The 21,736-nt window shown below is 46.7% G+C and overlaps 1 protein-coding gene across 1 annotated transcript in view; it reads right to left on the bottom strand.

Annotated features, from left to right (window-relative positions):
• LOC131558323 (neuroepithelial cell-transforming gene 1 protein-like) overlaps positions 1 to 12,309 on the bottom strand; it is a 40,491-nt gene extending 28,182 nt beyond the window's left edge. The window contains exon 1 of the mRNA XM_058805973.1: positions 12,195 to 12,309. Within this exon, the coding sequence (XP_058661956.1) occupies positions 12,195 to 12,301 (107 nt within the window). The 5' untranslated portion in view covers positions 12,302 to 12,309. The remainder of the gene's footprint in view (positions 1 to 12,194) is intronic.
• Positions 12,310 to 21,736: the final 9,427 nt, after the last annotated feature.

The raw sequence follows: 21,736 nt of genomic DNA, 5'->3' as shown, positions 1-21,736 counted from the left end.
AACTGTATAATTTTATTATTATTAATATAATTTTTCAATATTATTTAATAATTTATGTTAATTTATTAATAATATATTATATAGTAATGATTGTCAATATATTATTAATATTATTATCTTAATATTATTACTGTAATTATCTAGGATAATGATAAACAGGGAATAAAAATATAATATATAAAATTTATATATCTATAATAACATATTAAATAATAATATATAGTAATGATTGTTAATATATTATTAATATAATTATATAACAATTATAGAAAATATTACAAATATTAAATAGAAAATACTCAATATTATATAGAAAATTATATTTAATATTATATAGAAAATATTTAGTGCGTAATAAATATAACACATAGGGAATATATTATATTATATTATATTATATTATATTATATTATATTATATTATGTTGTATCATGTTATATTATATTATGTTGTATCATATTATATTATGTTATATTATATTATATTATGTTATATTATATTATATTATATTATATTATATTATATTATATTATATTATATTATATTATATTATATTATATTATATTATATCATATTATATTATATCATATTATATCATATTATTTTTAATAGCAATAGTAATGATATAATATTGATATAATACTGATATAATGACAATAATGATGATGAAGAAAACGATAATAATATTAACAATAATACCAGCAGCCAGCTCTCCTGGATTCTGAGGCTCAGGGGCTTTTCCTGGGCAAAGCTCAATCCCAGTCCATAAAACTCTTGCTCTTGTGCACTGGGAACCTTGGTATGAGACTTTTTATCTCTTTATCATTTGTTCATTTAGAAATTATGAAATATTTCAACAACCTGTCTCAGACACCAGCCCTGCTGCAAGCGCTCCTGATTTCTAAATGAAGGAGTTTTTATGAACAATTCCTGCAGTTCCTCCCAAGGAAAAGGGGAAAAATCTCTGGGTTTGATTTCTGGCTCAAAAGGCACCGAGGGCTCATCCCTACGGCCAAGGACATTTCACAGGAGATGCTCTCACCTTTCTGAGATTTTGGAGCTTTCCCAGCCTGCCACGAGCTTGCCTGGAATTATTCATTAAACAGCACAACCAAGTGCGCTGGGCATTGAGGATAATCATTTGTGAGGGAAGATAATTATTTACTAATTGTAGCTTGACTTCTGCTTTACCGGACAATAATGAGCAGCCTATCACCAGCACAGAGTAATTAAAAGCCTGGTGTTAAGATAATCAACACTTACACCCAGGGACGCTGAGTGCTGAAAGGTTTGATTGGGTTTGATCACTGCAGCATGGGTTAAAACCAGAAAATACCTGTAAAATCTTTTCTGCTACCTTTACCTCATCCTTCCTATGAGAAAATTCATTTTTCCAGCATTTCCAAGCACAAAGTAATTAAAAGCCTGGTGTTAAAAGATAATCAACATTTACACCCAGGGATGCCCAAGAGACAAAGGACATGAGTGGGGTTTAAACACTTAAAAATCTTATTTGATTTTTTTTTTTAATTAATGATTTTACTCAGGGATAATTTCATCCCAGCCCTCTCCCTGCTGCTGGAACATTGTGGAATTGCTGTCCAAGGAACAAAGCACACAAGTGAGGTTTAAATACTTAAAAACTCCTATTTGATTTTTTTTTTTTTAATGAATGATTCCACTCAGTTTTAGGGAGAATTTTTTTACCAATTGCTGAAGATTGTGGAATTGTTGTGCCAAGGAACAAAGGACACAAATGGGGTTTAAACACTTTAAAACTCCTATTTTTTTACATTAATGACTCCACTCAGGGATAATTTTTTCCCAACCCTCTCCCTGCTGCTGGAACATTGTGGAATTGCTGTCCAAGGAACAAAGCACACAAATGAGGTTTAAATACTTAAAAACTCCTATTTGATTTTTTAAATGAATGATTCCACTCAGTTTTAGGGAGAATTTTTTCCCAGTTGCTGGAACATTGTGGAATTGCTGTCCAAGGAACAAAAGACACAAATGGGGTCTAAACACTTTAAAAACTCATATTTTTTTAAATGAATGATTGCACTCAGGGATAATTTCTTCCCAGCTGCTCTAAGATTGTGGAATTGTTGTGCCAAGCCCAAAGAACAAATGACAGAGGTTGGGTCTGAACCCTTAAAAATGATGAGATTTTTAAATGACTGATTCCCAAAGTATCCATAGTATTTCCAGTAACTTCAGGCCAAAATAAGGATTCATAATTTGGGATATTCTGATCTCCTGGGAATTGTTTAGGGCCTCTGGAAGGACGAGAGCCTGCAGCGCTTGTGGGTTCCTCACACTCCAGACACTCACAAGCTGCTCTTGGAAAAAAAACCAAACCCAACCACTGGGAATTGGAGCCTTTGGACATTTTCTCCAAGCTTGGAGCTTCCAATTATGCTAAAAGCTGCATTTTGATCACCACCTTCTTCAGGGGAGGGAAAGCTTGCAGTTTGGGTGAACTTTGATGTGATAATGGCAGGGAGAAGTGTTTGTACTCGTGGGGAGGCTCCGAGCAGCCCCAGGAGCTGCTGGAGCAGAGCTTCAATCGCAGCCAGGATCAAGAGCAAACAAACATCGCTGGCAGAAAGCCGTCATTGGGGAGGAGAAAGGCAAGAGAAGCACCGGCATCAAAAGCACTCGGCCCTCCCAGCAGTGAGGTCGGGGCCAACAAACTGCCTTTAATGGGATAAATGTGCCAGGGAATAAATCAAAGGCAATCGGATTTATTGCAGCTTGTGCAGGTGATCAGGGAAGGGTTTAAAAGCGTTTTGGAAATCTGTAATTCAGGAAGGACTCTCTGTCTGTCTTGAGATGCCTCGTTAAAGCCAATCCTGGAGAGGAGAGAACAACAAATTGCTCGCACACAAAGCTCCCCCTGACAAAATCCCTGCGTGGATGGGAAGGGATTTGTTTCACGTGAAACCTCTCAGGCTGCCACCAACAAAATTCCACCTTCCTCCCTTCTGCATCCCTGCAAGCCTCATCCAGCACTGCCACAGGGAAAGGTGGGAGGGTAAAACCTGACTTCTGTCACAGAATTTACAGAATCACCAGGTTGGGAGAGCCCTTCAGGGCCCTGGAGCCCAGCCCAGCCCTGGCACCCAGTGCCACCTCCAGGCCGGTTAAACACACCCAGGGGTGGTGACTGCACCCCCTCCCCGGGCAGCCATTGCAGAACTTTCTCCCCCTTGCTGGAAAAGCTTTTTGCTGCTCTCCAAGCTGGATTTCCCTCGGCCCAGCTCAGGCTGTGTGCCCTGGGTGTGCCAGTGCTGCTGCAGACAGAGCCCAGGGGCAGCTGGGCACAGGCACCTTTCAGGAGCTGTGAGAGTGCTGGGGGCACCCTGAGTCTCCTTTCCTGCAGGCTGAGCACCCCCAGCTCCCTCAGGGCTCCCTCAGGGTTTGTGTCCCAGCCCCTCTCCAGCCCCGCTGCCCCTCTGGCCCTGCTCAGTGTCCCAAGGTCCTGCCCGGGCTGAGGGGGCACAGCTGGCACAGCCCTGGAGCTGAGCCCTGCCCGTGCCAGGGCACAGTGCCCTCCCTGCTGCTGTGCCCTCCAGCGTGGCACAGCCAGGTGGCACTGGGCCCTTGGCCACCAGGGCACAGTGACCTCCCTGCTGCTGTGCCCTCCAGTGTGGCACAGCCAGGTGGCACTGGGTCCTTGGCCCAGGGCAGGGCACAGTGACCTCCCTGCTGCTGTGCCCTCCAGTGTGGCACAGCCAGGTGGCACTGGGCCCTTGGCCACCAGGGCACAGTGATCTCCCTGCTGCTGTGCCCTCCAGTGTGGCACAGCCAGGTGGCACTGGGCCCTTGGCCAGGGCACACCAGGGCTCCTGCCCTGCTGCCCACCGGGTCCCTCTGTGCCTGGCACTGCCCAGCCTCACCATCCCCAGCCCGTGGCACTGCAGGGGTTGTTGTGGCCAAGGTGCAGCACTGGGCACTTGGATTGATTCAATTCCATCCTGTTGGACTGTGCCCATCCCTGCAGAGCCCTCCTGCCCTCCAGCAGAGGGACACAGCTCAGTGTCACCTGCAGAGCCACTGATGAGATGTGGGAGCCCAGCACATCCCTCTGGCTGTCCTGGGCAGCCCAGACCCTGCCAGGGGCTCACAGACCCTGGCACAGAGCCCACGGTGCCCTGTGGTTTGGATATGGCCCATGGAGCAAATGACCAAGCTCAGATGAAGATCTGCAAGCCATGACAGTTAAGTAGAATGACGGTGAATTTATCACGGGGTGGAAAAGTAGATTTTGGGGTTTCTAGAATGGGGGTTCAGGGGGCAAGATGGAGGGATCTGGGTGTGTCCAGCCCCTTTCTCCTTCTTCTTCTTGGCCTCCATCTCCTGCTGTGATGGTGGCACTTTTGGATTGGTTTGGAGTAGAAGCTCACTGTCTAACATGGGTGATAGGGATTGGGAAGTTACTGTAAACATTGTATACATAATTTTTAGTATAAAGTCATAACACCACCCTGGAGGCGGGCAGAGTGGCTCTGTCTTGCTGAATGGACCTCAGCTGGGCAGGAGAAAGAATTTTATAGATAAGAAACAACGAACAACCTGAGACCAAGAAATGAAGAGCCCTGACTCCTTCTTCAAGCACCGGGCTGGGAAAAGAGGCTTTGTGACACATCTTGGGGTCACTGTGACCAGCAGAGACCCCAGGAACGACAGACTCAACCCCCTCATCCACATCATCAATAAAGACTGAACAGAGCTGGCCCCAGCACAGAGCCCTGGGGACACCAGGGGTGCCCAGCACAGAGCCCTGGGGACAGCAGGGGTGCCCAGCACAGAGCCCTGGGGGACACCAGGGGTGCCCAGCACAGAGCCCTGGGGACACCGGGGTGCCCAGCACAGAGCCCTGGGGGACACCAGGGGTGCCCAGCACAGAGCCCTGGGGACACCGGGGTGCCCAGCACAGAGCCCTGGGGACACCGGGGTGCCCAGCACAGAGCCCTGGGGGACACCAGGGGTGCCCAGCACAGAGCCCTGGGGGACACCAGGGGTGCCTGACCCAGCACAGAGCCCTGGGGGACACCGGGGTGCCCAGCACAGAGCCCTGGGGACAGCAGGGGTGCCTGGCCCAGCACAGAGCCCTGGGGACACCAGGGGTGCCCAGCACAGAGCCCTGGGGACAGCAGGGGTGCCTGGCCCAGCACAGAGCCCTGGGGACACCAGGGGTGCCCAGCACAGAGCCCTGGGGACAGCAGGGGTGCCTGGCCCAGCACAGAGCCCTGGGGACACCGGGGTGCCCAGCACAGAGCCCTGGGGGACACCAGGGGTGCCCAGCACAGAGCCCTGGGGGACACCAGGGGTGCCTGACCCAGCACAGAGCCCTGGGGGACACCGGGGTGCCCAGCACAGAGCCCTGGGGACAGCAGGGGTGCCTGGCCCAGCACAGAGCCCTGGGGACACCAGGGGTGCCCAGCACAGAGCCCTGGGGACAGCAGGGGTGCCTGGCCCAGCTGGATGCAGCACCGCTCAGCAGACCTCTCTGGGCCATCCTGACAGCTCTTTATTCTTTTTAACAAATTCAAAAGCAAAGCACCTCCCCAGTGGGGCTGGAGGCTTTGGGGAGCCCGCCCTGGGCAGCAGCTCAGGGCTGAGGATTTGGCTGAGCTCTCCTCCTGCTCCTTTGGCAGCCTCAGGGTTGGTCCCAGAAGGAGCTGCCCGGCCTGGCTCTCTCAGCCCTGAGCATCTTTTCCTCCTTCCACCTTCAGAAAAACACTTTTAACCCACAATCAGCCAATCCATCGGGATTACTCTCATTGGAGTTGATGTTTCCAGGTGTCAGAGAGAACAGCTGGCTCTGGAGAGAGGTAAAATCAACTTTGCAAGCTCCAGGCTTGCCTGGGTTGGAGGGCTCCTTCTCCCAGCTGGAAGGAGCTGCTCCAGAGCCATTCTCCAGGAAAATGAATTCTCCAGGGAAATACAAAGTGTCTGGAGAGGAGAGAGGCCTCAGCTTTATTTCCAAGCTTCACCTGGATTCACCTCCAGATTAGACAAACAGGGAAGTTGGGAACAAGAGTAGAGAGTAAACAAACCCCACAGTAAATGGGGTTTTGTCTGTCCCAGATTAAAGTTTTCGTCAGGTTTTTTTGTTATCTCCTTGCAGCAAGAGTTGGAGTGGGGGAAAGGTGGAGAGGAAATCACTCATCCACTTGTGCTGCTAAATTCTGGGAAAACTTCTGGAAAAAGAGGGAAAGCCATTCTTTATTTTTCCTTCTGAGCACACTCTGCAGCTCCCTCTGCAATCACCTCCCACTTTTGAACCTGAAACCCGACACGAGAGCTGCAGGTGCATTGCCAGGGAGAAAAAGAAATAAAAAAGCTAAATGGAAAACGAGAAGATGTGAGAAGCACCCCGAGCTCAGACATTCCCCGCTCATAACCCGGTGCAGTCACCGTCTCCAGCGCCGTCTCTCCCTTTTCAGACACCACAACCAAACGCTCTGTCCCCTCCCGCCTCCCTCTCTTTGGGCAGATCACTGAAATCGGATCCTTTAAAAACCCCCACACAAACAGCAGCTCCAGCCCGCTCGGGAATGCTGCAGAGAATTCCGGGCTAATAAAGGGAATTACCTCGCCCTGCCTTGGTGTGACACGGGACACGTTTATAGAAGTGACAGAAAGCTCTCAGCTGCTGGCAGCTTGTACACGCGTCTGTGAAAAGGCATTTTAAAGGGCAAAGACACCCGGGAGTTTTGTCTTTCCTAGCAGGCAGCTGCAATGCATGACAAAGCCATGAGAGAATTGGGTTTTTTCCTTACAGAAAAATCTCCATAACACCAACAAGAGGGACTTCTCTCCCTGAATAAACTAATTCCACAAGCGGTAAAGTGACTGAAATTTTAGGGTTTGTTTCTTTACACTGTGGGAAGAGAAAGCTGTGGGGGGAGGAGAAGCATTCTTAAAGTTTTGTTCTTGTTTTCATTACTCTTTCTTTTAGTTACTGTTAATAATTTTTTCTTTATACCCTTCCAAAGTTTTAAGCCTGCTTGGCCTTTCTCCTACTCCTACCTCACAACGAGTCCCTTAAAAACTCCTATTTGATTTTTTTTAATGAATGATCCCAGTCAGTTTTAGGGTTAATTTCTTCCCAGTTTTTGGAATATTGTGGAATTGTTGTGCCAAGAGCAGCTGAGGAGAAGCACCAGGAACAAAGGACATAGGTGAGGTTTTAGCCCTTAGAAACTCTTATTTTGCTTTTTAATGAATGATTCCACTCAGTTTTAGGGTTAATTTCTTCCCAGTTGCTGGAAGATTGTGGAATTGTTGTGCCAAGGAACAAAGGGCACAAGTGAGGTTTAAACACTTTAAAACTCTTACTTGGTTTTCTTTATAATATGAATTATTGCACTCAGGGATGATTTCTTCCCAGCCCTCTCCCAGCTGCTGGAATATTGTGGAATTCTTGTGCCAATGACAGCTGAGGAGAAGCACCAGGAACAAAGGACATAGGTGAGGTTTTAGCCCCTAAAAACTATAATTTTGCTTTTAAATGAATTACTGCACTCAGTTTTAGGGTTAATTTCTTCCCCGTTGCTGGAAGATTGTGGAATTCTTGTGCCAAGGAAAAAAGGGCACAAGTGAGGTTTAAACATCTTAAAACTCTTACTTGGTTTTCTTTATAATGAATTATTATACTCAGGGATCATTATAATTATTATTACTCAGGGATCATTTCTTCCCAGCCCTCTCCCAGTTGCTGGAATATTGTGGAATTCTTGTGCCAAGAGCAGCTGAGGAGAAGCCCAAAGGGCAAAGGACACAAGTGAGGTTTAAACACATAAAAACTCTTATTTGATTGCACTCAGGGATGATTTCTTCCCAGCCCTCTCCCAGTTGCTGGAATATTGGGGAATTCTTGTGCCAAGAGCAGCTGAGGAGAAGCACCAGGAACAAAGGACATAGGTGAGGTTTTAGCCCCTAAAACCTATAATTTTGCTTTTTAATGAATTACTGCACTCAGTTTTAGGGTTAATTTCTTCCCACTTGCTGGAATACTGTGGAATTCTTGTGCTAAGGACAGCTGAGGAGAAACCCAAGGAACAAAGGACCCAAGTGATGTTTTAGCCCTTAAAACCTCTTCTTTTTCTTTTTAATGAATGACTGCACTCAGTTTTAGGGATAATTTCTTCCCAGCCCCGTCCCACCAGAGCTCCGGGTTCCCTAACAGCACCCAGAAAGTGAATGCAGTGATAATGAGCCAACACTGAAACCCGCCACGCTCATTAATTAGCACACTCTCAAATTAGCGCCAGCAGCCGCTGCCGTTGCCCGCTGCGGAGCCCGGAGCGCCGCTCCCAGCGTGCCGGGGCTCGGGGATCCGGGCGCTCCCCGGATTCGGGGATCCGGGCGTTGCCCGGGTTCGGGGATCCGGGCGCTCCCCGGGTTCGGGGATCCGGGCGCTCCCCGGGTTCGGGGATCCGGGCGCTCCCCGGGGCTCGGGGATCCGGGCGCTCCCCGGGGCTCGGGGATCCGGGCGCTCCCCGGGTTCGGGGATCCGGGCGCTCCCCGGGTTCGGGGATCCGGGCGCTCCCCGGGGCTCGGGGATCCGGGCGCTCCCCGGGGCTCGGGGATCCGGGCGCTCCCCCGGGTTCGGGGATCCGGGCGCTCCCCCGGGTTCGGGGATCCGGGCGCTCCCCCGGGTTCGGGGATCCGGGCGCTCCCCGGGCTCGGGGATCCGGGCGCTCCCCGAGCGCTGGGGCTGGGGCAGAGCCGGGCGCGCAAGGCGGGCTCGGGTTACGGATGGGACAAAAGCTCCGTCACGGATGCGCACGCAGGGCTGGGTCGCTTTCCGGCATTTATTGAATATATTGAATGTATTTATGGTGTGTACGGAGTGGAGGCCGTGCTTAAATCCCAGCCAGACCCTCGAACATAAAACAGATTTTGCACGTTTGGCTAAAGTTTAAAATCTGACTGCTTCCACATTTTGACCCGTTTCTGTTTTTTTTGGGTTTTTTTTTTAATTTAAGCAAACAACCCCTGTGTCACTGTCCCCAACAGCTGCGAGGATTAAACAACTGAAATTCTGGTATTGGGGGTTTGCACAGAGCTCAAACGGTGCCAGCTGGGATTTGGGAGATGCCATCTGGACACTGGGAGCAGATCGGGATTTCCCAGTGCAAGGAACAGCAACTGGGGCACAGTGATGGGCAGGAGGCGTGGAGGGACTGGGAGCTGGCAAAAAGGGATTTAGGGAAGGGGAAAATAAGGGGATCCAGGCAAGGGGGAAAGAAAAGGGATTTAAGGAAGGAAAAAGGGGATCCAAGGAAGGCAAAAAGGGATCAAAAAGGGAGGTAAAAGAGGATCCAGGGAAGGCAAAAAGAGATTTAGGGAAGGGGAAAAATAAGGGGATCCAGGCAAGGGGGAAAAAAATAAAGAGATCCAGGCAAGAGGAAAAGAAAATAAAAGGGGATCCAGGCAAGGGGGAAAATTTAAAAAAGGGATCCAGGCAAAGGAGGAACAAAAAGGGATCCAGGCAAGGAGGGAAAAAAAACTAAAGGGATCCAGCCAAGGGGGAAAAACTAAAGGCATCCAGGCAAGGGGGAAAATTTAAAAAAGGGATCCAGGCAAGGGGGAATAAAAAAAAGGGATCCATGCAAAGGGGGAAAATTTAAAAAAGGGGATCCAGGCAAAGGGGGAAAGAAAAGGAATTTAAGGAAGGTAAAAGGGGATCCAGGGAAGGGGAAAAGAAAAGGGATTTAAGGAAGGTAAAAGGAGATCCAGGAAAGGCAAAAAGGGATTTAAGGAAGGTAAAAAAGGGGATTTAAGTGCTGTCTAGACAATCTAAAAAGGATCGAAGCAGAGCCGTCCCCGTGCACAAGCTGCAGCAAGGGAAGTTTCCAGTAAATCCAAGGAAAATTGCCCCGCAGTGGGACCAAGCTGGGAGAGGTGAGGAAATCCCCTGGAGATTTGTAGATCCCACCCAGCCAGTGCCAAGCTGACCTGAATTTAAACTGGGCTGGAGATGTCCCAGTTGAAGTTTTTAATTTCTCTAGCGGAGCCTCAAGCAGCAGCACCCTGAGCTGCCGTGCATCAGCTCGGGCGTATCTGCATTCATTCGTTCCTGGTTTAATCCCAATTCCTGTGGCCTCACCCAGCACTGCCCGACCGTCCCAAGCCACCAAAGCCTTCAATTAAAGCTCTGCTTTTCCCAGCGTGCTAATTAGGCAGCTCCAGGTTGGTTCTCAAGGCACATTTCCTTGAAAACATTTCTTGTCCAAACCCTCCCGCCGCCTGCAAACCCCGAGCTCTCAATGTTTATTTTGCTTTTCTCGCCTAATTAACAACATCCACTGCAGCCCCTGGGAAACTTCTCCAAAACACGGGCTTGCTCCACTCCCCTTCCTCGCTGCCATTTCCATGGACAAACGAGGCTGGAGGAAAAGCAGGAGCGTCTCTCAGCCCTCCACGCCAAGCTGGGGTGCGAAGGTTGGTCCCTGCTCACAGCCAGGAGTAAATTCCGGCCCAAACCCAGCGTCTGGAGGTGGGAACTCTGTGCTGAGGTAAACATGGCCACTTGGGCCAGATCCATGGATATTCCCAATGCCGTTTGTACATGAATATACCAAATCCCATTTTTACATGAATATACCAAATCCCATTTTCACACGGACATTCCCAATCCTATCTTTGCTTGCATATTCCAAATTCCATTTTCACATGGATATCCTAAATCCCATTTTTGCTTGGATATCCCAATTCTACTTTTACATGGATATTCCAAATGAAATTTTCACATGGATACTCCAAATCCTGTTTTCACGTGGCTATTCCCAATCCCATTTTTATGTGGATATCCCAATTCCATTTTCACACGGATATTCCCAAATCCCTTTTTTTCTTAGATATTCCCAATCCCATTTTCACAAGGATATTCTCAATCCCGTTCTCACATGGTTATTTCAAATCCCATTTTTACATGGATATTTCCAATCCCATCTTTGCTTGGATATTCCCAATCCCATTTTTACATGGATATTTCCAATCCCATCTTTGCTTAGATATCCCAATTCCATTTTTTACACGGATATTTCAAATCACATTTTTACATGGATATTCCCAATCTTTTCACACGGATATTCCAGGTCCCATTTTCACATGGATATCCTAAATCCCATTTTTACATGGATATTCCCAATCCCATTTTCACATGGATATTCCCAATCCAATTTTTACACGGATATTCCCAATCCAATTTTTACACGGATATTCCCAATCCAATTTTTACACGGATATTTCCAATCCCATTTTTACATGGATATCCCAACTCCATTTTTACACGGATATTTTAAATCCCATTTTTGCTTGGATATTCCCAATCTTGTTTTCACTCAGATATTCCCAATCCCATTTTTACATGAACATCCCAAGAGGTTTCCACAACACCTGCACGCTTGGAGAAGTCATTTCCTAACCTTGAGGGCAACAGAAAACCCAAACCTCTGCTGATCTGGGGCTGTCAAATCTGTTTAAATGCTTAACACATCCCGGTAACATTTTGGGGTCAACACCAATAAGATGAACTGAACCTCAGGGTGATTTTCTTCCTAAATTTCTTTCAGGAAAATCTCCCAAATTTCACATCTCAGAGCAGCAGTAACACACAGGGGTTTAAAGATCAGAATAAAGGCACAGCTGGTGCTGGGGTGGATTTTATGCCCAGGAGAGGAGGATGATGCCAGCCCTGCCCAGAGAAGCTGCGGCTGCTCCTGGGGTCCCTGCAAGTGTCCGGAGCAGCCTGGGACGGTGGCACTGGATGATCCTTAAGGATCCTTCCAGCCCTTTAACACTCCGTGACAGGAGCAGCTACAGACTCATTAAGGGCATGCTATAAAGGTGTTATAGCTATAAAGGTGTTATAGCCTGATAAAGCTGTTAGAGCCTGAGGAATGAAGCGTGTAACTCATGAGGCTGAAAGGCAAAGGATTCTCCCACAGGAAAATAATTCACCTCAGGAGATGGGAAGGGAGACCCTTGAACATAAACCGGGGTTTTATAGGAATGGAGGGCATTTCCCTGGAAAATCCCCTCCCAGCTGTCCGGGGGTCCGTTCCCAAGGCAGCCAGGAAGTTAAAGGGAGAACCGGCGGGATCTCCTCTGAGGGCGCCCCGCGGCTCTCCCTCAGCCCCTCACGGGGGACGCGGGGGGATCGCGACTCCTACCGGCTGCAGGAAGCGGCCACACCGGGGGTTCCGCCCGCCGGGGGCGAGATGCTGACCCTGCTCCGTCTCCTCGCAGAGGGTTTCTGGCCCAGGAGCTCTGCCTCCATGGGGACGGGGACAGCAGCGGCGGTGGCGGCGGCGGCGCCTCAGCCCGGGGAGAAATGGCGGCGGCGGCGGCGGCGGTTTGAAAATGGCGGCGGTGGCGGCGCTGGCCAATCAGGAGCCGCGGGGGGCGTGGCCAGAGGCGGCGGCGGGCGCAGCGCCCCCTGGCGGAGCGCGCTGAGGGAGCGCCCTGAGGGGCAATGGGGGAAACTGAGGCACGGGGCGGGCATCGCCCTCCGTGTGGAAAAACGCCAATCACTTGGTTGTTTTTTAAATTTTAAAAGTTTAATAGTAATAAAATGGTTATAAAATAGTAATACAATTAGAGTAATAATAATTCGGACAGTTTGAATTAGGATAATATGAGACAATAGAAACAAAGAGTTACAGACGGTCCGGGTACCTTTTCTGGGCAAAATAAGCCCGAAAAAGGCCCCACGTTAACAGAGGATTAACTCTTAAAAACAATAACCTGTTGCATATTCATACACCTCATACATGATGCATAAATTCCATTCAAACACAGGATTGTGTCTGGGCAGTGTCAGCTTCTTCCTCTGAATCCTAACCAGCATCTTCATGGCTGAGCAAGGCAGGAAGAAGTTCATTTCTCCTGATTATGAAGCAATAAATTCTTTTTTTCTGAAAGATTTAGGTGTCCAGCCACAGGACTGGTGGCTGCTATCTCAGTGTGAGTCCTTTCTTTAAAAAAAGTATCCTACAAAGCATAGTTTCTATTTAAACATTTTGTTATAACCTAAAACTATATTTAACACACTACTTAAGAGATTTAATACAGTATTACCTTATGATGCAACACATATAATATTAATTTTAATATTTGCGAAAAGCCAATCATAAAATAGGCATTTTTCACACTTTGCATCCTGGGATTCCTGGGAATTGTGGCGTTTTGGAGGCTGGAGAGACGTTGGAGACCATGGAGCCCAATGTGTGGCCAAGCTTTGGCCACTTTGTCAGACCTGAGTGCTGAGGGCCGTGTCCGGTCGTTCCTAAACATCTCCAGGGATGGTGAGTCCAGGACATCCAGAGTTTAATTGCCCTTTCTGCTGCCTCAGGGTTTAGCTTTTCTATTTTTCCCATTCTGTGCTGCTTTAGTGTGTGGGTCTGAGCTTCACATTCAGGGATGGTGAGCTGTGTGCACAGAGCAGGGAGACAAAACAATTCCTGCTCCAGCTGGGCACCAAGGACAAATGCCCCAAATCTCAGCCCAGGAGCACAAACCCCGTGGGCTGGAGAGAGAAAAACAAGCAGGGTGGGACTGCCTGGGCTAAAGCTGCAATGGGACAATGAACTGCAAGGTGCAAATGGAGCAGAGCTGATCCCAGGGACAGACCCCGGCAGCGCTCGTGCATTTTGGGGCCGTTTTGGGTCATCTTGGGTGCAGCCCTGGCTGGGCTCTGGTGCTGCCCAAGGTGCAGCCACGGAGGAGATGCTGTGAATGAATCCCTGCTTTATTCTGGAACTCTGCCCAGCCTCTGCTCTAGCTCAGCCTTCACATCAGTTCCATGGAGAAATTGTCCCCAAAATCCCCCCTGGGGCTGCCCTGGCCCAGCCTGAGGCCGCTCCCTCTGCTCCTGTCCCTGTTCCCTGGAGCACAGCCCGACCCCCCGGCTGTGCCCTCCTGGCAGGGACTTGTGCAGAGCCACAAGGGCCCCTGAGCCTCCTTTGCTCCAGGCTCAGCCCCTGCCCAGCTCCCTCAGCCCCTCCTGGTTCTCCAGGCCCTTCCCAGCTCCCTCAGCCCCTCCTGGTTCTCCAGGCCCTTCCCAGCTCCCTCAGCCCCTCCTGGTTCTCCAGGCCCTTCCCAGGTCCCTCAGCCTCTCCAGCCCCTTCCCAACTCCATTCCCAGACCCTCTCCAGCCCCTCCAGGCCCTTCCTGCCCTGAGGATCCCAGAGCTGCCCCCAAGGTTCCAGGGGGTCCCTCAGCAGTGCCGGCTCAGGGGACAGTCCCTTCCCTAACCCTGCTGGCCCCTCCATTCCTGCTGAAATCCAGGTGCCAGCGGCCTCCTGCCCACCTGGGCACACCTGGGCATGTCCAGCCACTGTCACCAGCACCCCCGGGGACATTTGCAGCCCTTCTGGAACATTCCATGAGGTGAACCTGGCCCTTGGTCATGTTGGAGCTCCAACCCCTCCAGTCCTAGCTCCATCCCTGATCCCTGGAGCAGCTGGGGCTGTGTCAGGTGGGCTCAGCCTGGATTTTAGGAAAACTTTTTCCTGAAAAGGGGAGCAACAGCTTCACCCAGTCTGAAAGAGGCAAAAAAATCAGCTAAATTTTGGAGGAGAAACAGCTCTTTACTAAAAAAAAAAAGGAAAAAATTCCACCTCAGACGTCCGCTCAAACCCCAAAAATTCACCTCAGTCACCTCTCTCAAAACACCCCCAAGGAGGGATTTAAATCGTGAGGCACAAAACCTCTGCCTGACCCATCTGTGGTGGGGTTTTTGAGTGAGATGGAGCTGGAAAGAAGCAGCTGTTTGGCCAGACATTGCAGCAAATCCCCCAGGCCTGCCTTGAGAATCCATCAGGAGCCCTGCTGCTGCTCCCATCCCTCAGCAGGGTCAGAGCTGCTTCCAGACACTCTCTGGGAGGATTTCTGGACGCTCTCAGGTAAAGGGAAATCTGGAAATCTGTCCCGCTTGGCTGGGATTTGGATTTTGCTCCATTCCAGCCTTTTCCCTTTGCAAAATGTCAGGGATGAGGAGGGAATGGGGTCTGTCCCCTCATGGGGTGACACCCCCAAACCATCCCCAGAGCAGGGGGTGGCTTTGCCCTGCTTTTAAATTTGAAATATCTCTCCTCAACAGCAAATCTGCCTTTGGACCAGACAGATTTGGCAAAATAAGAAATCTCTTTTTAACAACTCTGCCTCCCCAGTGCTGGGACAGCCTTTTACTCTCCATCAGCTTCACCAGGCTGAGCTCAGCTTGGATGAAGTTCTTTCAAACCTATTAAATTCTATTTGAAACCCATTAAAAAAACCCCAAAAATCCCACATGTGCACAAAGCATTTCACTTTCCTGGCTGTATTTAAATATTAAAAAAAAATAAAAAAATAAAAAAATCACAAATTGATTCTTCAGAGATGCAAAAGCCACAAGTGGGACCTTGATCGAGACAAGGAGATGCCCCCTCTTTAAATTCTCTTTAAATTGCCAAAAAAAGCTGCACATAACCAGATGTGAGAGTGAGGATTTAAAGGTTTTAGGAGGATTTTGTGCTGATTTTTTGGGGAAAAAACCATAAAGCATCCATAGGGATGGGAGAGGGAGCATTGCTGGGGCACCAGGTGTGCCAGAGGACTCAGAGGCAGTGTGGAAACGATGCCAAAAAAAGGGAATTAATTTTTTATTCAAAGAAAAGGGAATAAATTTTGTTTGTTTAAAGAAAGTGGAATTATGTTTTTATTCAAAGAAAGGGGAATTAATTTTTTATTTAAAGAAAAGGGAATTAATTTTGCTGTTTTTTTATTCAAAGGGAATTATTTTTGCTCTGTTTTATTAAAAGAAAAGGGAATAAATTTTGCTCTTTATTCAAAGACAATGGAATAAATTTTGCTCTGTTTTAATTCAAATAAAGGGATTTTTTTTGCTCTTTTTTATTCAAAGGGAAATTATTTTGCTCTTTTTTTTATTCAAAGAAAAGAGAATAATTTTTGCTGGTTTTTTATTGAAATAAAAGGGAATAAATTTTGCTCTTTTTACTCAAATAAAAGGGATTTTTTTTGCTCTTTTTTTATTCAAAGGAAATTAATTTTGCTCTTTTTTTATGCAAAGAAGAGGGAACAAGTTTTGCTTTTTTTTATCCAAAGAAAATGGAATTATTTTTGCTCTTTTTTTTTTTTTTTTTTATTAAAAGAAAAGGGAATAAAATTTTTCCCTGTCCTTCCCCACAGCTGGGACCTGCCTTGGCTGTGCCCTCATTTCTGCACCAGCCATTCCCAAATTGCTGCGTCCTGCTGGAAACTGGGGCAGAATTCCAAACTTCCCAAAATTCCCAAACATTCCAAAATTCCCAACTTCCCAAACCTTCCAAAATTCCCAACTTCCCAAACTTCCCAAACTTCCCAGACTTTCCAAACTTCCCAAACTTCCCAAACTTTCCAAACTTCCCAAACATTCCAAAACTTCCAAAATTCCCAAACTTCCCAAACCTTCCAAAATTCCCAAACCTTCCAAAATTCCCAACTTCCCAGACTTCCCAAACTTCCCAAAATTCCCAAACCTTCCAAAATTCCCAAACCTTCCAAAATTCCCAACTTCCCAGACTTCCCAAACTTCCCAAACCTTCCAAACTTCCCAAACTTCCCAGACTTTCCAAACTTCCCAAACTTCCCAAACCTTCCAAAATTCCCAAACCTTCCAAGATTCCCAACTTCCCAAACTTCCCAAACTTCCCAAGCCTTCCAAACTTCCCAAACTTCCCAAACTTCCCAAACTTCCCAAAATTCCCAAACTTTCCAGACTTTCTAAACCTCTTGTTCTTTGCATCCAGCTGCACCCCCGGCTCTGAATCCCCCCTTGGGATTTGGGAATTGGGAATTGTGGATTTGGGAATTGTGGATTTGGGAACTGGGAATTGTGGATTTGGGAATTGTGGAATTGGGAATTGTGGATTTGGGATTTGGGAATTGTGGGTTTGGGAATTGTGGATTTGGGATTTGGGAATTGTGGGTTTGGGCACCCGGAATTGTGGATTTGGGAATCGGGAATTGTGGATTTGGGAATTGGGAATTGGGAATCGTGGATTTGGGAATTGGGAATCGTGGATTTGGGAATTGTGGGTTTGGGAACTGGGAATTGTGGATTTGGGAATTGTGGGTTTGGGAACTGGGAATTGTGGATTTGGGAATTGGGAATTGTGGATCTGGGAATTGGGAATTGTGGATCTGGAATTGTGGATTAGGGAATTGGGAATTGTGGATTTGGGAATTGTGGGAATTGGGAACTGGGAATTGTGGATTTGGGAATTGTGGAATTGGGAACTGGGAATTGTGGATTTGGGAATTGTGGATTAGGGAATTGGGAATTGTGGAATTGGGAATTGTGGATTTGGGAATTGGGAACTGTGGATTTGGGAACTGGGAATCATGGATTAGGGAATTGGGAATTGTGGAATTGGGAACTGGGAACTGTGGATTTGGGAACTGGGAATTGTGGATTTGGGAATTGCATATTTGGGAACTGGGAATTGTGGATTTGGGAATTGGGAATTGTGGATCTGAGAATTGTGGATTTGGGAATTGGGAATTGTGGATTTGGGAACTGGGAATTGTGGATTTGGGAATTGGAAACTGGGAATAGTGGATTTGGGAATTGTGGAATTGGGAACTGGGAATTGTGGGTTTGGGAATCATGGATTAGGGAATTGGGAATTGTGGATTTGGGAACTGGGAGCTGTGGATTTGGGAACTGGAAATTGTGGATTTGGGAACTGGGAGCTGTGGATTTGGGAACTGGGAATTGTGGATTTGGGAATGCCTTTCCCATCAGCACAGCCCCTGGGAGGTTTTCCTTTCCCTGCTGAAAGCTCAGGAGGGCAGAGCAGATCCAAGCATGGATCTCCCAAGGGGTGATCCCATTTCTCTTGGATCCTGTTTTTTAGGAAAAATTGGTTCTCCTCCAGGATTTTGCTGATTTTTGGCCTCTTTTGGACAAGGTTGTTCCCCTCTGAGAGCTGTGGGGTGCTGGGTTTGTGTGCAGGGTGAAGGATCACAGGATCATGGAATATTCTGGAATATCCTGAGCTGGAATGGCCCCACAGGGATCAGCCACCCCAATTCCTGCTCACGCACCCCAAAACCCCCACCCTGGCACCCCTGGAATGCGGTACTGGAGCAGCCCTGGGAATGTGCCCATTCCCTGGGAGCCTTCACCCTCTGGGGCAGGAAATGTCCCTAAAATCCCCGAAATCCCTGAAATCCCTGAAATCCCCGAAATCCCCGAAATCCCTGAAATCCCTAAAATCCCCGAAATCCCCGAAATCCCCGAAATCCCCGAAATTCCTGAAATCCCTGAAATCCCTGAAATCCCCGAAATCCCTGAAATCCCTGAAATCCCCGAAATCCCCGAAATCCCTGAAATCCCTAAAATCCCCGAAATCCCTGAAATCCCCGAAATCCCCGAAATCCCTGAAATCCCTAAAATCCCCGAAATCCCTAAAATCCCTGAAATCCCCGAAATCCCTGAAATCCCCGAATTCCCCGAAATCCCTAAAATCCCCGAAATCCCCGAAATCCCTGAAATCCCTGAAATCCCCGAAATCCCCGAAATCCCTGAAATCCCTAAAATCCCCGAAATTCCTGAAATCCCCGAAATCCCTGAAATCCCTGAAATCCCCGAAATCCCCGAAATCCCTGAAATCCCTAAAATCCCCGAAATTCCTGAAATCCCCGAAATCCCTGAAATCCCTGAAATCCCTGAAATCCCCGAAATCCCTCAAATCCCTAAAATCCCCGAAATCCCCGAAATCCCCGAAATCCCTGAAATCCCTGAAATCCCCGAATTCCCCGAAATCCCCGAAATCCCTAAAATCCCTGAAATCCCCGAATTCCCCGAAATCCCTAAAATCCCCGAAATCCCCGAAATCCCTGAAATCCCTGAAATCCCCGAAATCCCCGAAATCCCTGAAATCCCTGAAATCCCCAAAATCCCCGAAATCCCTGAAATCCCTGAAATCCCCGAAATCCCCGAAATCCCCGAAATCCCTGAAATCCCCGAATTCCCCGAAATCCCTGAAATCCCCGAAATCCCCGAAATCCCCGAAATCCCTGAAATCCACCCCCGCCTGCCCTGCACAGCCTCAGGCATTCCCTGCACTCCCCAAAGCTCAGCTGCTCTGAATTTGCCCAGGGACTTTCCCAAATCCCATTTTGGCATGGATATATCCAATCCTGGTTTTGTTTTGATATTCCCAATCCTGTTTTCACCTGGATATCCCAAATCCCATTTTTACATGGATATTCCAAATCCCTTTTTTTCTTGGATATCCCAAATCTCATTTGTACATGAATATTCTGAATTCCATTTTTGCTTGGATATTCCTAATCCCATTTTAACATGAATATTCCCAATCCCATTTTTACATGGATATTCCCAATCCCATTTTTGTTTAGATATTCCCAAACTCATTTTTACATGGATATTTCCAATCTTTCTTTTACATGGATATTCCCAATCCCTTTTTTACATTACTATTCCTAATCCCATTTTTACGTGGATATTCCCAATCCCATTTTTCTTTGGATATTTCCCAATCCCATTTTTTGCTTGGATATCCCAATTCCAATTTTTCCTTGGGTATTCCCAATCCCATTTTTACATGGATATCTCAAATCCCATTTTAACATGGATATATCCAGTCCTGTCTCTGCATGAATATTCCCAATCCCATTTTTCCTTAAATATTCCAAATCCCATATTTGCTTGGATATTCCCAATCCCATTTTTCCTTGGCTATCCCAATCCCATTTTTACATTAATATTCCCAATCCCATTTTTCTTTGGATATTTCCCAATCCCATTTTTTTGCTTGGATATCCCAAATCCATTTTTACATGGGTATTCCAAATCCCATTTTTACATGAATATTCCCAATCCCATTTTTCCTTAAGTATTCCAAATGCCATTTTTGCTTGGATATTCCAAATTCCATTTGTACATGAATATTTCCAGTCCTGTTTTTCCTTGGATATCCAAATTCCATTTTTTACATGGATATTTCCAAATCCCATTTTTGCTTGGGTATTTTCAAATCCCATTTTTACATGGATATTCCTAATCCTGTTTTCACACGTTTTTTTCCAGATCCCATTTTGTTTCCCATTTTCAGGGAAAATCAGCAAAAATCAGCAAAATCATGGCAAAAAAATCAGCAAAAATTAGCAAAACCCAGCAAAATATCAGCCAAAAAAATCTGGCAGAAAATCAGCAAAAAAATCAGCAAAAAAATCAGCAAAAAAAAATCAGCAAAAATCAGGCAAAAAATCAGAAAGAAATCAGAAAAAAATCAGCAAAAATTAGCAAAACCTGGCAAAATATCAGCCCAAAATAGCAGCAAAAAAATCAGCAAAACCTAGCAAAATACCAGCCAAAAATCTGGCAGAAAATCAGCAAAAAAATGCAGCAAAATATTAGCAAAAAAATCAGAAAAAAATCAGAAAAAAATCAGAAAAAAACTCAGCAAAAATAAGCAAAACCTGGCAAAATATTAGCAAAAAAATCAGCCGAAAAAAATCACAAAAAATTATCTAAAAATCAACGAAAGAAGTGGATAGCCAGAGGATTGGTTGGATCAAAAAGTGGATTTCCCTTGGGAAGTGAAGATGGAAAAATGGGATCAGATTGAAGCAGGCGAACAATTAAATCTGGGAGCAAATCCCTGGAATTGCAGAGTTTGGAAGTGCCAAACTCTTCTAGAATTCCAATTTTTTCAGCTCAGCCAACCAGGCCAGCACAGGGAAAAATCCCTGAAACAAAAGGATTTTTTTCCTATTAAAAAAAAATTTAAAAATCAAAAAAGAAAAGAACATTAAATCAAATATTTTCTCTTCTGAGGGCCCAAATAATTTGATTTTAAAGGGATGTTTGGGATGTGGGAAGCAGCAGCAGCTGCGAGCTCTGGCTATAAAAATCCTCTGGGGGTGGGATCTGCTCGGCTCCTTCTAAATCCGGCCTGGAGATGGAATCCCACAGAGTTCCCCTCTGCCAGCTCCAGAAATTCCCTCTTTTCCTGTTCATTTTCCCCCCAAAAAACCCAAATTTTGGGCTTGGAGTTGCCCAAACCCCCCATAATTTAGTGAAGAAATTTCTCATTTTTCCTCCAGAAAAGCTGAAATCCCAGATGAGTTCTCTCTGCCACCACCAACTCCAGAAATTCCCTCTTTTCATTCTCATTTTTCCCAAATAAACCCTAAACTTTTGGGCTTGGTGTTGCCCAACAAAACTCCATAATTTAGTGAAAAAACCACTGAAATTCCTCCTTTTTTTCCAGAAAAGATGAAATCCGAGGCAGGTTCTGTCTGCCACCAGTTCCATAAATTCCCTCTTTTCCTGCTCATTTCCCCCCCAAAAAACCCCAAATTTTGGGGTCGAGGTTGCCCAAAACCCCCATAATTTGGTGAAGAAACCACTGAATTTTCTCATTTTTCTCATTTTTTCTCCAGAAAAGCTGAAATCTCAGGAAGTTTCTCTCTGCCACCACCAGCTCCAGAAATTCCTGTTTCCCCCCCAAAAAACCCCAAATTTTGGCCTTGGGATTGCCCAAAACCCCCATAATTTAGTGAAGAAACCACTGAAATTTCTCTTTTTTTTTCTCCAGGAAAGCTGAAATCCCAGGAAATGTCTCTCTGCCACCACCAGTTCCAGAAATTCCTTCACATTCCCAAAATTCCCTCTTTTCCTTCACATTTCCCAGAAAAA

Source organism: Ammospiza caudacuta, chromosome 5, assembly GCF_027887145.1.
Source record: "Ammospiza caudacuta isolate bAmmCau1 chromosome 5, bAmmCau1.pri, whole genome shotgun sequence".
In the NCBI taxonomy this organism is placed as follows: Eukaryota; Metazoa; Chordata; class Aves; order Passeriformes; family Passerellidae; genus Ammospiza; species Ammospiza caudacuta.
This window is presented reverse-complemented; position numbering and strand designations above follow the sequence as displayed.